Genomic DNA, 14258 nt, shown 5'->3' on the forward strand with positions numbered 1-14258 from the left:
CTCGATCTCATCAAAGTTCCCAAAGTGGACTCCGCGGTGACAGCTGTCACGAAGAGGACAACCATCCCAGTGACAGGGGGCGCGGCCTTACGAGACGCACAAGATCGCAAGTTGGAAGTCTTCCTCAAGCGGGTCTTCGAGGTCTCCGCAGTAGGATTGCGGGCGGTGATGTGTAGCTCGCTGGTTCAGCGGGCCAGCCTGCTCTGGGTTCAACAACTGCTCACCTCTCAGGTCCTACCGGCTGGGGAGGCCGCCCAGGCGGATAGACTGGAAGCGGCGGTTGCATATGGGGCTGATGCCTCCTATGACCTGTTTCGGGTCCTCGCCCGCTCTATGGCCTCGGTGGTAGCGGCACGGCGCCTTCTATGGCTCCGCAACTGGGCGGCGGACACATCCTCCAAGTCGAGCCTGGGCTCCCTGCCCTTTAGAGGCAAGTTCCTGTTCGGGGAGGATTTGGATCAGATCATCAAGTCGCTGGGGGAAAATGCGGTCCATCGCCTGCCGGAGGACAGGTATCGTTCCACCAGGACTTTTCCGTCCTCGCGGACCAGAGCCAGGGCACAACGGCGCTTCCGGAACTACAGACCGCCGTCAACCAGGCCCTCTGCCTCCAGGTCTCAGCCCTGGTCTCGCTCCTTTCGCGGGCGCCGCCCCGCGCGTCCCGCCACCGCAGCTGGTCAACCCCCGCCCAAGTCCTCGCAATGATGTTCAGCTCGCCCACTCCGCCGTCCCCAGGATCGGAGGGCGACTGGCGTTCTTCTACGAGGAGTGGGCGCGAATCACCTCGGATCAGTGGGTCTTGGATACCATCGGGCAAGGCTACGCGTTGGAGTTTGTCCGCGCTCCAAAGGGACGCTTCATCTTCTCCCCTTGCGGCTCGGACACCAAGCGACAGGCGGTGCAGTTGACCCTGGACAGACTTTGGGAGATAGGCGCCATTGCGCCCGTGCCCTTCGGAGAGGTGGGCTCGGGCCATTATTCCATCTACTTCGTGGTGCCGAAGAAGGACGGTTCCTACCGGCCCATTCTAGACTTGAAAGAAGTCAACAAATCACTTCGGGTGGTTCGTTTCCGCATGGAAACGCTGCGGTCCGTGATCGCGGCGGTGCATCGGGGGGAATTCCTGGCCTCCTTGGACCTGACGGAGGCCTACCTCCACATCCCCATTCGCCGGGAGCATCATTGTCTGCTACGGTTCAAGATCCTGGGTCAACATTTCCAGTTTGTGGCTCTCCCGTTCGGACTGGCAACGGCTCCGCGCACTTTCACCAAGATCATGGTGGTGGTAGCGGCTGCCTTGCGGAAGGAGGGGATCCTAGTTCACCCTTACTTGGACGATTGGCTCATCCGAGCGAAGTCTTTTCGGCATGGACAGGAGGCGGTGGCCAGAGTCATAGAGTTTCTGCAGTCCCTCGGATGGGTGGTGAATTTTTCCAAGAGCTCCCTGGTGCCCTCGCAGCGCTTGGATTTCCTGGGGGCGACCTTCGACACCCGTCTGGGCGCGGTTTTTCTACGCCAGGACAAGGCGCAAGCTCTGCGGGAACACATACAACGGTTTTCTGCGTTATCGGTTCCCACCTCCTGGGACTACCTGCAGCTCCTAGGGGTGATGGGTTCCACCATCGATATGGTCCCTTGGGCATTTGCGCACCTCAGGCCTCTACAGAGGGCGCTGCTATCCCGCTGGAAGCCGCTTTCGCAGGACTACCAGGTGCTCCTTCCACTACCGTTGTTTGCCAGGAACAGTCTGACCTGGTGGACGAATCCGGAGAATTTGGCCCGCGGCGTGTCTCTCGATCTTCCAAATTGGGTCGTGGTAACCACCGACGCCAGTCTTGTAGGCTGGGGAGCGGTCTGCGACCGCAGCGCCACGCAAGGGACGTGGTCCGCGGAGGAATCAAAGTGGTCCATCAATCTACTGGAGACCAGAGCGGTCAGACTGGCGCTCCAACACTTCCTACCTCTCCTCCAGAACCGGGAGGTAAGGATCTTATCGGACAATGCGACGACGGTGGCCTATATCAACCGGCAGGGCGGCACCCGCAGTCCGCAGGTCGCACTCGAAACAGAGATGCTGATGCAGTGGGCGGAACGGCATCTGGCCCGCCTGGCGGCCTCGCACATCGCGGGCGTGGACAACATACAGGCCGATTACCTCAGCCGTCAGTTTCTGGACCCCGGGGAATGGTCCCTCTCCGACGAGGCGATGCAGCTGCTCGTTCGGCGGTGGGGATCCCCCCACCTCGACCTCATGGCGTCCGCACGAAACGCCAAGGCTCCCCGGTTCTTCAGCCGCCGGAGAGAGCGGGGAGCGGAGGGCGTGGACGCTCTCGTACTCCCGTGGCCGACCAACCTGCTCCTTTACGCGTTCCCGCCGTGGCCACTGGTGGGACGACTAATCCGCCGCGTAGAGGTCCACCAGGGACCGGTGATCTTCGTCGCCCCGGAGTGGCCAAGACGACCTTGGTTTGCGGACCTGATTCAACTGGTGATCGACGGACCCATCCGTCTAGGACATCTCCCCCGCCTCCTTCACCAAGGCCCGGTATCTTTCGACCAGGCAGAACTCTTCTGTCTTGCGGCCTGGCTTTTGAGAGGCGCCGCCTCCGGCGCCGGGGCTACCAGGAGGCGGTAGTCTCAACACTGCTGCGTTCTCGGAAGACTTCGACGTCGGTAGCCTATGTGCGAGTCTGGAAGGTGTTCGAGCTGTGGTGTGCCGGACTGGACACGAGTCCCGCTGAGGCTTCGGTTCCTCAGATTCTTCAGTTCCTGCAGGCAGGGGTGGACAAGGGTCTTGCATACAACTCTCTCCGGGTTCAGGTGGCCGCCCTTGGCTCGCTCTTGCGGGACGGGGGTTCCCGGCTACAGCACCCGGATGTTCTCCGTTTTCTCAAAGGGGTCAAACACATGCGGCCTCCGGTGCGGAATCCTTGTCCCTCCTGGAGTCTCAACCTAGTGCTACGGGCCATGTCGGGACCTCCGTTTGAACCACTGCGAAATGCGACGCTCAAGGATCTCACTCTAAAGACGGTGTTTCTGGTGGCTATCTGCTCCGCTCGGCGCATCTCGGAGCTGCAGGCCCTGTCGTGCAGGGAACCCTACCTCCGGTTCTCGGACTCCGGGGTTTCGATTCGCACTGTTCCCTCTTTTCTCCCGAAGGTGGTGTCCGCCTTCCATGTGAATCAGACGGTGGAGCTTCCTTCCTTCTCCTCTTCGGAACCGAGGTCTCTCCGGCTTCTGGACGTCAAGCGCACCCTGCACCTCTATCTGGAGGCTACGAATGACTTCCGGACTTCTGACCATCTCTTCGTCCTCTGGTCCGGTCCTCGGAAGGGAGCTCAGGCCTCGAAGACGACCATTGCCAGATGGTTGAAGGCGGGCATTGCCGCTTCCTACATTGGGGTGGGACGGACTCCCCCGCCAGGTATTGTCGCGCATTCTACACGCTCTCAGGCGGCCTCTTGGGCGGAGACCCGCTCGGTCTCCTCTCAAGAAATCTGTAGGGCAGCTACCTGGAAATCGTTACACACGTTCTCCAGACACTATCGTCTTCACCTCGCTTCCTCGGTCTTTGGACACTTTGGTGAGCAGGTTCTACGAGCGGGTCTCGCAGGTCCCCACCCGGTTTAGGGACGCTTGGGTACATCCCACTGTCTGGACTGATCCAGGTACGTACAGGGAAAAGAAAATTATTCCTTACCTGCTAATTTTCGTTCCTGTAGTACCATGGATCAGTCCAGACGCCCACCGCATTTTGGGTCCTATTCCTGCTCGACTCCATTTTTCTCATACGGGACGGTAGTCTTGCTGTCTCTCACGATTACTCAGGTCTCTGTTCTTTTCACAGTTCTGTGTTGGGGTTGACACGCTGACCTTTCGTCCCCCCACCCGTTGGTGGGAAGGGTACGGTTTTGTTGTCTACGTTCTTCGGCTGATTTTTTGCCGTTTATTAAACTTGATCCAATGTTGGGGTTCTTGTTTTACTCGGGCTTGGATATTCTCGATACTGAACTCCTGCAGAGGGGGTAGTAGCACTCCTGGTGACGCCCCCTCAAAGCTTTGGCTGACTCCATCTGCTGGATTGGGGACATAACCCACTGTCTGGACTGATCCATGGTACTACAGGAACGAAAATTAGCAGGTAAGGAATAATTTTCTTTTATCCAGTTAACTCTGGTCGTGCTGTAGACCTGTCCTAAAGTTAGCCAGATAACTGAATATACAGGCTAAGTTAGCCGGATAGGTTTATCTGGCTGCTGAATATACATCTCAAGATATTCTTGAGACATCTGCTTTACTTTCATTTTGCAGAATATTGTTTATTGTATGCTGTGGCAAAGCTTGAGGTTAAACAACTGCTACTTTGCTGGAAGATAGTTACTGTGGCCAGTAACAAAACATTTCAATGAGCACTTTGCTGAGATATTGTTTGTTACTTCTTGACTATGTTAAATGTTCATTAGCTGTCATACTATGATCCTTTATAATAGGCTTACACATCTCTTTTTTTTTTTTTTTTTTAAATTGGGGGGGTGTGCTTTACAGGAAAAGAGGGAGATGGGAAAATCTCAGCAAAGTTTAGGTAGCCCTGCAAAGGTACCAGTTACCAAAAGAAACCAATCAGTAGTCCTGGAGCCAACACCTGATCAGGAACACCTCTCCAAATCCAGCCAAGAGAGCACAGAGGCCATCAGCCAACTTCTGAACACAGTGGCTCTCAGTAAGCAGTTGCAGGATGCTGAATGGGAGGAAGTGGTCATCTCTGAAGCTTATGTGCTTACAAGTGATTTAAAGATGCGAGGACAGGATATAGCAGCCCAGACTAGCCATGTAACACAGGAACAAAAAGACAGCAATGGGAAAGGAAAAATCCTTCCTGCAGAGGCTGCCAGTAGCAAAGAATCCCTTCAGCTTCCAGCCATCACCTTCAAGACATCTGTGGGGTAAGTGTTTTATGGAGAGTTTTGTGATTTGTACCAGCTGAGCATCCTTGTGAATCCCTAGGTATTCAGAAAAGTGCTGCCTACACATCATGATCAAGGGGTGCTTATGCTTTAACAGGATAATTATGTTGTCAAAAGCCAAGGGCAGGGGGTATAGGTCTTACTCTGTGGAACATCTTTCCCTGGCTTGTCCTCCCATGTGGATATTTAGGCTTTAATAAATGTTTCTTTTCATCCAGAATGCATTCTTCTTCGCCTACTCTCAGAGGACCAGAACTGAAGGGCAAAACAAGAACACGGCCTTCCTTACTAGCTGCAGCAAGACCCATGAGAGCCATCCTGCCAGCTCCTGCCAGCTCAGGTCAAAAGATGGGCATGGATCAGGCAGGCTGCAGGCAGATCTTCGTTAGAAATGGTAATAGCAGGAATGAAGAGTCTGAGGACACTGCAGTGACAGGCTTAGCACCTGGAAAGGCATGTTAGATTTGCTGATAGAGGTGTGAGAGAGGAGAGGTGGTGTGGGGGAGGGTGAGAGACAGCGTGGTTGGTAAGAGGGGGTGTGGGTTTCAGAGAGGGAACCTATATGAGGGGAGGGTGTGAGAGAGCATGGGAGATAAGAGAAGGGGGCTGGGGGATGCTTGAGTGTGGGTTTCAGAGAGAGGGAGCCTATATGAGGAGATTGTGAAGGAGTGTGTATGTGTGTGAGAGATTGGGAGCTCGTGTGTATGAAAAAGGGATTGTGTGTATGTGAGGCTGCTAGCCTGTGTGAAGAGATTGTGCATGTGTGAGACAGAGCCTGTGTGAAGGGCTGCGTGAGAGAGAGACATAGGTAGCCTGTGTGAGGATGTATGCGTGAAAGAGAAAGGGAGCTTGTGTGGGTGTGTATGCAAGAGAGAGGGCCCTGTATGAGGGGATGTGTGTGTGTGTGTGTGTGTGTGAGAGAGAGTGAGGGAGCCTGTATGAGGGTGTTTGTATGTGGAAGGGACCCTTCCAATGAATTTCTAGGGAAATTCTGCTCAAAATATTTAAAATTCTGCAACTTTAAATAACTTTTTTCTGTAATAATTTAAAATGTAATTACTTAAAGATTGTCATGTAAATTGTGTTATTTTGACCAATATAAAGTTTGCAGAATTTTGCAGAATTTTCAGTTTTTGTGCGCAGAATTTAAAAATGTTTTTGCACAGAATTCCCCCAGGAGTAAAAGTTGGAACATTAACCCTGTATAAGCCTGATTTATCAAGCTTATACAGGGTAGTTTCTTATGAGTTCTGCAGGTTTACCTTTAGAAAACTACATGACTAATAGGCACGTGAAATTACGCACTGTATGCACAAAGCTTTACATGAAGAGGCTTAAAGGAGTTGCAGGGGGTAGAGTTGGACTTATGTGTACATTTTTTTTTATTTTAAAAAGTATGGGCCTGATTTTCAAACATGGTTATTTGCTTCAAACTGGGTTTTACATGTGTAAATGCACTTTACCCGTGTAAGTTAGCTTTTGGAAATTGCTACCAAATATTCCATTGTCTTTTCAGTAGGTTTTACCTGTGTTAAGTGCACATGCCAGGTAAATGGGCTTTTGAAAATTGCTATGCGAGTGTGTTACATTTACAAGTGTAACTCCTTTGAAATTCCACCTCTAAGTGTGTAAATTATCTCGGCAAAACTATACATAGTTTTACCAGGATAATTTTCAAAGCAAAATTATGTGCGTAAGTCCCCTTTGAAACTTGCACATATTTTCCGGCTGACTTATGCCCTGTTAGAAAATCACCCTTTTAAGAAAACCCCTTGATCAGTTAAGCCTTTTGTATTAACTTAGCTGCATTTACTTTAGTGGTTAAAGTCGTTTATAGCTCTCCAAGAAGAAAAAGGCAAGGCTGAGGACTAAAGATGTCTTTCACCTATTTTCTATGTTGCAGATAAGCATTCTCCTGTGGGAGCCTCCGGCCTGAAGCCCAGCACGCTGAAGCAGCTGGGTCATTCTGTGCAGCAGCCTGTGAGCAGTGAGAAGTGCAAGGTGAGTTCTGCCCTCTGTGGAACTGAGCCTGACAGAAGGGGGGAAGGGGAGGAGTCAGCTCAGCAAAGCCAGTGACTTCCACTTGCTACTCAGAAAGCTCCCGGGATCCTTTTTTAGTATAAAATGAGCACGATGTTCTCCTATTGCCGTTTAAGAATAATGTATTGCTAGATATCTCTTTCTCCTCCTAAATGATCCCTTTTTTTTTTTTTTTTTTTTAAACATACACGAGAAGCTGACCCAGAATTTCCCTTGCTGTTTGTAAGTAAACTGCAGATAGGATTGGGGGTAATTTTCCTAAGGATTTACAAACTCTGTTTTATGCCTTTTGAAAATTGCTTGGGAGTGGGGGAGGATTTTGTGTGTACTTTACTTTTCCATGCACTACAAAGAGGTATTTTGGGGGGATGGATTCAGGACAGGGAGAGAACTTGCACTCGTACTTCAGATTTTCAAAAGCATGCGTGTAAGTTTGCAGACTGGTGTAACTTCGTGCATGGATATCGGCACCAGTCACGTGCGCTTGCAAATTTTCAAAACAGATTTAGGCGCATAAATACGTATTGAAAATTCTGGCTGAAATCGGCGGATAAATACCCGCAAACTGTGCCCTATGCAGTCTGCGGGTTAAAAAAAAGAAAAAAGGATTTTTTGTAAATAAAGAAACTTGAAGTAGACAACGCTAGATACGTTGTTTTTAACGGCTAGCCACGTCGTCAGGGTAGCGAAACAAAACTATGGAGGTGTAAGGAAGGAATGACTGAAATATGATGATTCTACCCCTAAAGTCTTTTCCTCTTGAAATGACTTCTGTTAACTTTAAAAGAAAATCCAAAAAGTGCCTAGAAATATATTTTTGGATTAAGTAAATGGAAAGCTGTTTTATTGATCATGATTAATGATGTACTGGGGTATCGTCCTGTGTTAGTCTTAGCAACAGGGAATATGGATTCCAAGCTGTAATATATATAAAGGGCAATTTTCAAAGCCATTTACATGGGTAAATAAGCTCTCTAAAATTAATCTCCCGCTGTCTGGCTAAAAGTACACACTTTTAGTTGCCTTTTTGGGAGGTGGTCCTTGGTGTTTTTTGAGCAGGATCAGAAAATACATTTTTTTTTTCATCTATGCCATACCAGTCCAGCAGATGGAGACAGAAAATAAAAAAGCTCAAAGCTGACTTCACTCTCTCTACAGAGATCTGGTGCTGCCTTCAGCTCTTCTGCGTTGACATGGACTGGTAGTGCAGCTATGAGTAGGCTGCTCCTAGAAAGGATTTAGGCCCAGGTTTCTCTTGGAGTGTAGGCAGAGTCTTGAGAGTGCTCTGACAACAGCCCTGCTGGAACTGATTCTCCCTTTCTCCTTGGCAACTGATCTGTAAAAATTGGGAGTACGTCATGGTGGCTCAGCATGTCTGTCAGTGCTTGAGTAGGCAGGCAACCAGGCAGGCAATTAGGGGATCCCCAGACTGAGTTCTGGCCCTTACAGTGGAAGGCAGCACTGTAGTGCCCATGGAACAGGACGATGGTTGGCACCCCTGTTTTGGCAGGATCAGCAGACATTTTGTCGCTGCTTCCTGACAGAAATAATAAGTCTATTATACCGGACCTTTTACTTCTCTCGTCTCTCCAGTAGTCAAATAGGGAAGTTTTGCAGGGATACATATTTTCCCTCAGATCCAGTTCTCTATTGAGGGATTATTTCAGCAGGCAATCTCACATGCGTTGTTGGAGCTCCTCTCTCCTTCCCTCTGTAAAAGTTGATTGATGGAGGGAACAGCTTACAGAAACTGCTCTCATTCACATTTACCCGTTCTAGACCTCTCATGATTTTAAACACCTCTATCATATCCCCCCCTCAGCCGTCTCTTCCCCAAGCTGAACAGCCCTAACCTCTTCAGTCTTTCCTCATCCCCTTTATCATTTTGGTCTCCCTTGAATGTGCTGCTACTGTTTATTTGTTTTGTAGCGATGTTTGTTTATGTTAAATTTACACCGTGTTGATTTTAAGTTAGACATTATTGTTGATTCATTTCTAGCTCAAGCCCTTACCATTTTACAGCCTCTTCTATTGTTAAGCTGTTACTGTTACTGTAGACTTATATACCAGTTCAGTCCTTCGGTTCTAGTCATTAATGTGCGCCTTATTCTGTTAAGCTGCTATTGGTCTCAAATGGTGTGCTGCTATTCTAATATCCTGCACCCTGCTTTGAGTGGGTTTCTTTCCCAAAAGGTGGGTAATAAATCCAAATATTTTCCATTTTATTCTTTATTCCTTTCCAGATAATTTCTACTATTCTATTTGCTTTTTTTGACTGCCACCACACACTGAACTGAGTATTCCAATTTATTGTCCACAAGAGCTCCAGGGTCCTTTTTCCTGACTGGTGATTTCATATAAGGAACCCTCAACCCAGCATTATGTACCTGTGGTTGGTATTATTTCTCCTTATGTGCATCACTTTGCACTTGTCCATATTAAATACCTTCTGCTATTTGAGAAAGTGTCAAGATGGCTGACAGAGTGGACGTCTCATCGGGTGTGCTGCCTCCCTTTATTTCTCTTGGTTTGTTTTTTGTGATTAATATGGGAATGAAGAGGAAAATCAATATTGGCCTGATGGATTGATTTGTCCAGTGCTCTTCTGAGTATGTTTTGAGCAGTGTAAGCAGTGAGTCCTTGGCGTCTCTGGGGACATTGTTTAGCTCTTCTCTGAGAACCCCCCCCTTACTCTTCCTCGGCTGGGCATTGTGAGTTTAGATTGCAGAGAGTCTCTCTCCGAGGATCCGCGCTCAGTTAATTCACCTAGAGGTAATGTTTCCATGGATGTACGCAATGATGTGGCACAGACTACAGTGAGAGAGATGGAGCAGAGCGGCGAGCCTCGAGGGTGGAGATGTCACACTTGCAAGTGAGACTAATATCAGAGGAAGATGTGGATCTGGGGAATATTTTCAGACAATTGACCCTCTCTCATGTCAGTATAATTTGTATCCTGGTATCACAGTGTCCCATTGATTATCCTTTTTTTCACTGGATCTTTGAATTGCCTATTATGTCCGTATCGTCAGTAAGTGCCATACATTCTAACTCTTCAGTCTTATTTCTCAGGCTTCTGGCATTTTCATACAGACATTTTAAAGACTGATTTTTATCATATTCACAACCTGCTTAATAGGAGATAATGCAAGCACTTTGGATTCTTTCATTCATGTGTGTGAATGATCTATACTTAAATCCCTCTAGATTACTTCAACCATTACCATAGCCTCTGTATCAGGATATTCTAACTGCCTTGTTTTTGCCAATATCCATTGAGATTCCTCCCTCCAAACTATACACTTCTGAGTAACTATCAGCCTTCCCCCAATAATGTTTTACTTGGAGTGCTTATTAAGTAGTTATATAATGCTACTATATGGTTACTTTATGCTCTTACATAATTGAAGGAACTAAAAATAAATTTTGTTTTTTTTGTTCAAAAGCTATTTTTCTTCCTAGCATATACTTGCCCCCAAATCAAGAGGTAAAAGTTGCCTTCCTTCTCCCTGTTGGATCCTGTTTTACAAAATTGCCCACCCGGTATGTAGGTAAATGCACGTACTGCCTGTTCTCACATGAGTGTACCCAGACTAAGTAGCAGCATTCCTAGGGGCGAAGTTGGGGGGTGTGTGTGTGCATAATTCTGGATTTTCAAAAGTACGGTGTAAATTTTCTCCAAAAATGTCCATGCACATAATAGCAAATGCAACTCTGGGCAGGTAAATTTGGTGGAATAATTTTCAAAGTGGACTTATGAGTGATGGCAGATAAAGACCCAAATGATGCATCCAGTCTGCCCAGCAAAATGTTTAGGATTGTAACTGCCTCTCCGTGCAGATTAAATCCATGCAGAAATGTTACATCTAAAGTAAACACAGGTTACCCCATTTCTTCATTTTCATTTTCTAGCCAGTAGGGGTCCTCTGTGTTTTCTCCCATACCCTGTTAAGCTCCTTTTCTGTTCTTGTCTTCACCATCTCTTCCAGGAAGCCATTCCTTTCATCTACCACCCTTTCTATGAAGAAATACTTCTTGATGTTGCTCCTGAGTCTAGCCCCTTGGAGTTTCATGTCATGCCCCTAGTTCTGTACCTTCTGTATTGGAAGAGGTTTGAATCCTGTGCATTATTAATATCTTTCAGTTGTATCCTATGTCGCCTATCCTCCAGAGTATATATATTTAGGTCCTCAGGTCTTATCTCATAAACCTTTTTGGTGCAGACCCCCACACCATTTTGGTTGCCTTTCTCTGGACCACTTCTGTCCTGTCTTTCCTTTTAGAGATCTGGTCCCCAGAACTGAACACAGTACTCCAGATGAGGCCTCACCAAAGACCTGTGTTAGGGGCCTTATCACCTGCTGGTTATATCTTTCTCTGTGCAGCCCAGCATCTCTCTGGCCTTAGTCATCACCTTTTCACATTGCTTCGCTACCTCCCAATCATCAGACACTCTCACCCTAAGGTCTCGCTCCTGGTCTCTTGCTCCCAATAACAAGGTGTCACCTACAGCTTGTTTGTTGATCTTTAATTCTATGTATCCAAGTGGACTAAGGTGGCAATCGCAGTTCTTGATTCTGACCAGTAACCCACTGTGTAAGGTATTTACAGCTTGCGACTTATTTTGTACCCTTGATTTTCAAAGAGAAATGCCCAGAGGAGTTTCCCTCTGAAAATTTGGGCTTGCTGGGGAACATGGGTACACGTATACCCGCATATTTTTCATCTGCTTTAAAGCAGGTACAAAGTCTATGCATTAAAATATGCACAGGAATATGCTGATACCTGGGTGTACTTTCCCTCCCCAACTTACTGTTCCCATCCACCTCGTTCCGTGGGTAAAAGTAGATGTTGCTGTGAAAGCGTGGTAGTTTTAGGTGCACTAAAGGGGGGGGTGTGGATTATTGAACTGTGTTTTCATGCGGGTAAACACACATTTACCTGCTTGAAAGCTTTTGAAAATTGCCCCCATAATAAATGGAAGCCATGAAGTTGATATTCAAAAGCCATTTAGACGGATAAGATAATAGCCGTCTAAAAGGCTTACCCGGTTATATTTAGCCCTTCTCCATCTAAATTCTAGCCAGGTAAAATTTAGCCTGATAAGAAGGGGTGGGAGGGGAAGTATTTCAGGGTGGCCAGGAGTTAGCCACATAAGTTATGCGTCTAACTCTGGTCGGCCCGTAGGGCTGTCCTAAAGTTAGCCGGGTATATTCAGCAGCGCGTCGCTAAATATACCCGGCTAGTTGGCCTGTTGTGTTGATCTGGCTAATTAGTCAAGCCGCACAGCGGCTGAAAATGGACCTCCATGTATTCCCTTGACTTTTCTCTCATACAATAATAAAGAAAACTGCTCTCTTCTGCAGAGATGCAGAACTTGTGCCGTAAGTCCCTGAACCTCTGGATGTCTCTGCCCCTGCAGAGCAGGAACATTGAAGTTCTTTTGTTTGTGTGACATGCAGGTTGAAAATGTATCTCAGCGTCAGCTGAAGGTGCTGGAGATGAAATCCAACTTTTCCCCTCCTTTAAATACAGCTGCACTTTGGTAAGAACTGCTTCTGCTTTGACTCGATGCATCCTTTGCAGCGTCTGCCAGTGGAATTCAGAGCTGGGAGGTCCTTGCCTTGAAAGTTCCTGGTGAACTCTGTGCCAGCTGATTGGTCATCCAAGAGAAGAACGTTTAGGAGACGCAGTGACTGTAGCTCGGCAGTACCCGGGTGGCACCCTGGCATGGGTTTTGCGTTCAGGCTAGGGTGCACTGGGCTCCGAACGGCAGGTTTCAGAGTCCCATGGTGGCTTGCAGGTCACTTGACAGCTCGTTTAAAAAAAACCACACATGCCGCGGGTGGGTCAGAAAGTCCGTGCAATGATCTCAAAATGAAATCCCGTGTGCGCTGTTCCTTCCTCCCCCCCCCCCCCCCCCCACGTAACTCCACCTCTGTTACCTGAAATGTTTATGCACGGTCTTTGCACCAATTTTGAAAGGAAAAGAATGTGCAGACTTTTTTTTTTTTTCTTCCTAAGAACATTTCCTGGGGAAGACTATTTGTAGATATTTGCACCTGCTTTTTCTGTTTTGAAAATCCAAAACTATACGGATAGCTTTTTTTTTTTTTCCCATGCAGTTATAAAATTGCCCTTCCTGGGTGCTGCTCAGTAATTGTCGCATGGGGAGGCAGTCCTTATTTATTTATTTTTTTTAAATTTAATTCATTTACAGGAATTTATTGAACTGGACGGTGGTTTAAAAAATCTTAATTCATAGCAAAGAGCACCTTTTCTACTTTTGTGTAGATTTTGGTTTACGGGTAACGTCCCTTCTACTGCGTGACAGTTCTTTAAGTTCAGCATGGCTTAGCTGAGTTAACTGAATATGTTAATATAGTCTTTAAGGACAGACCTTTTCTTTTTTTCTGAATGTAAACAATGGAGCAGAATGACATTTTGATGTGACTACATATATATATATATATATATATAAAATAATAATCTAATATGTATCTCTATCTATCTATCTATTTGCTGCCTCATAACTGAATACTTTGTCTCTCCCGCAGAACTTGGGCTTGGCAACCTCAAGAGGCCGAGGGAAGTGCAAGAATCCATCGTGTACATATGTATATACGAACAGACATAAGCCACGGGTCTGTCCCAGTTGTGGTTACAGCCTTGCCAAAGATAGAGAGGAGAAAATAACTCAGTCTCTTGTGAGTGTTTTTTCCTTTATTTAGTTATTTTTTTTGTTGTTGTCCCTAAAGTATTCAGTTCGATCAGAGCCAGATTCTAAAAGGGTTATAATGCCGTGAGCCTTCTTTGACAACTTTAACCCTCTTTATCTTCTGTCTAGCTCAGCCATTGCATTAGCAGTTCCTGTTCGTACCCCTGACAAAGGGGGTTTGCTTCCCTACCAGCAGATGGAGGCAGAGAACTAAAAACTGTGAGGCACCGCTACATAACGGAGAGCGCCCCCTGCAGACCCTCAGTATTTCTCTGTCTCCAGCAGGTGGTGGAGGTGCAAACCTGCAGTTAAGAAAGAAGGGACAGAAGAAGAGAAGTTAGAAATCGCTCCTTGAGGTGTTAGGTGCCTTCGTGGGCCGTCCCTCAGGTTGAGCCGGGTAAGCAGGGGGTTGGTAATCCCTGATCAGCTGTAACCTGCAGCAGATCCAGGGGGTCTGACAGCCAGGGGTCCTGGTTCCCTCTTTATCTCTTGCAAGCTCCTTCCCAGAGGTGTGACCAGCAGCAGGGAAATATTCT

The 14258-nt window shown here is 47.5% G+C and overlaps 1 protein-coding gene across 3 annotated transcripts in view; it reads left to right on the forward strand.

Annotated features, from left to right (window-relative positions):
* Positions 1-14258, forward strand: part of HMGXB3 (HMG-box containing 3) — an 81198-nt gene that overhangs the window by 31039 nt on the left and 35901 nt on the right. For all 3 annotated transcript variants that reach the window (XM_029583465.1, XM_029583463.1, XM_029583464.1), the window contains exons 8-11: positions 4546-4943; positions 5183-5358; positions 6868-6965; positions 13562-13711. In XM_029583465.1, coding sequence (XP_029439325.1) covers positions 4546-4943; positions 5183-5358; positions 6868-6965; positions 13562-13711 — 822 coding nt within the window. The remainder of the gene's footprint in view (positions 1-4545; positions 4944-5182; positions 5359-6867; positions 6966-13561; positions 13712-14258) is intronic.

The sequence above is a fragment of the Rhinatrema bivittatum genome, chromosome 18 (assembly GCF_901001135.1).
Source record: "Rhinatrema bivittatum chromosome 18, aRhiBiv1.1, whole genome shotgun sequence".
NCBI lineage: Eukaryota > Metazoa > Chordata > Amphibia > Gymnophiona > Rhinatrematidae > Rhinatrema > Rhinatrema bivittatum.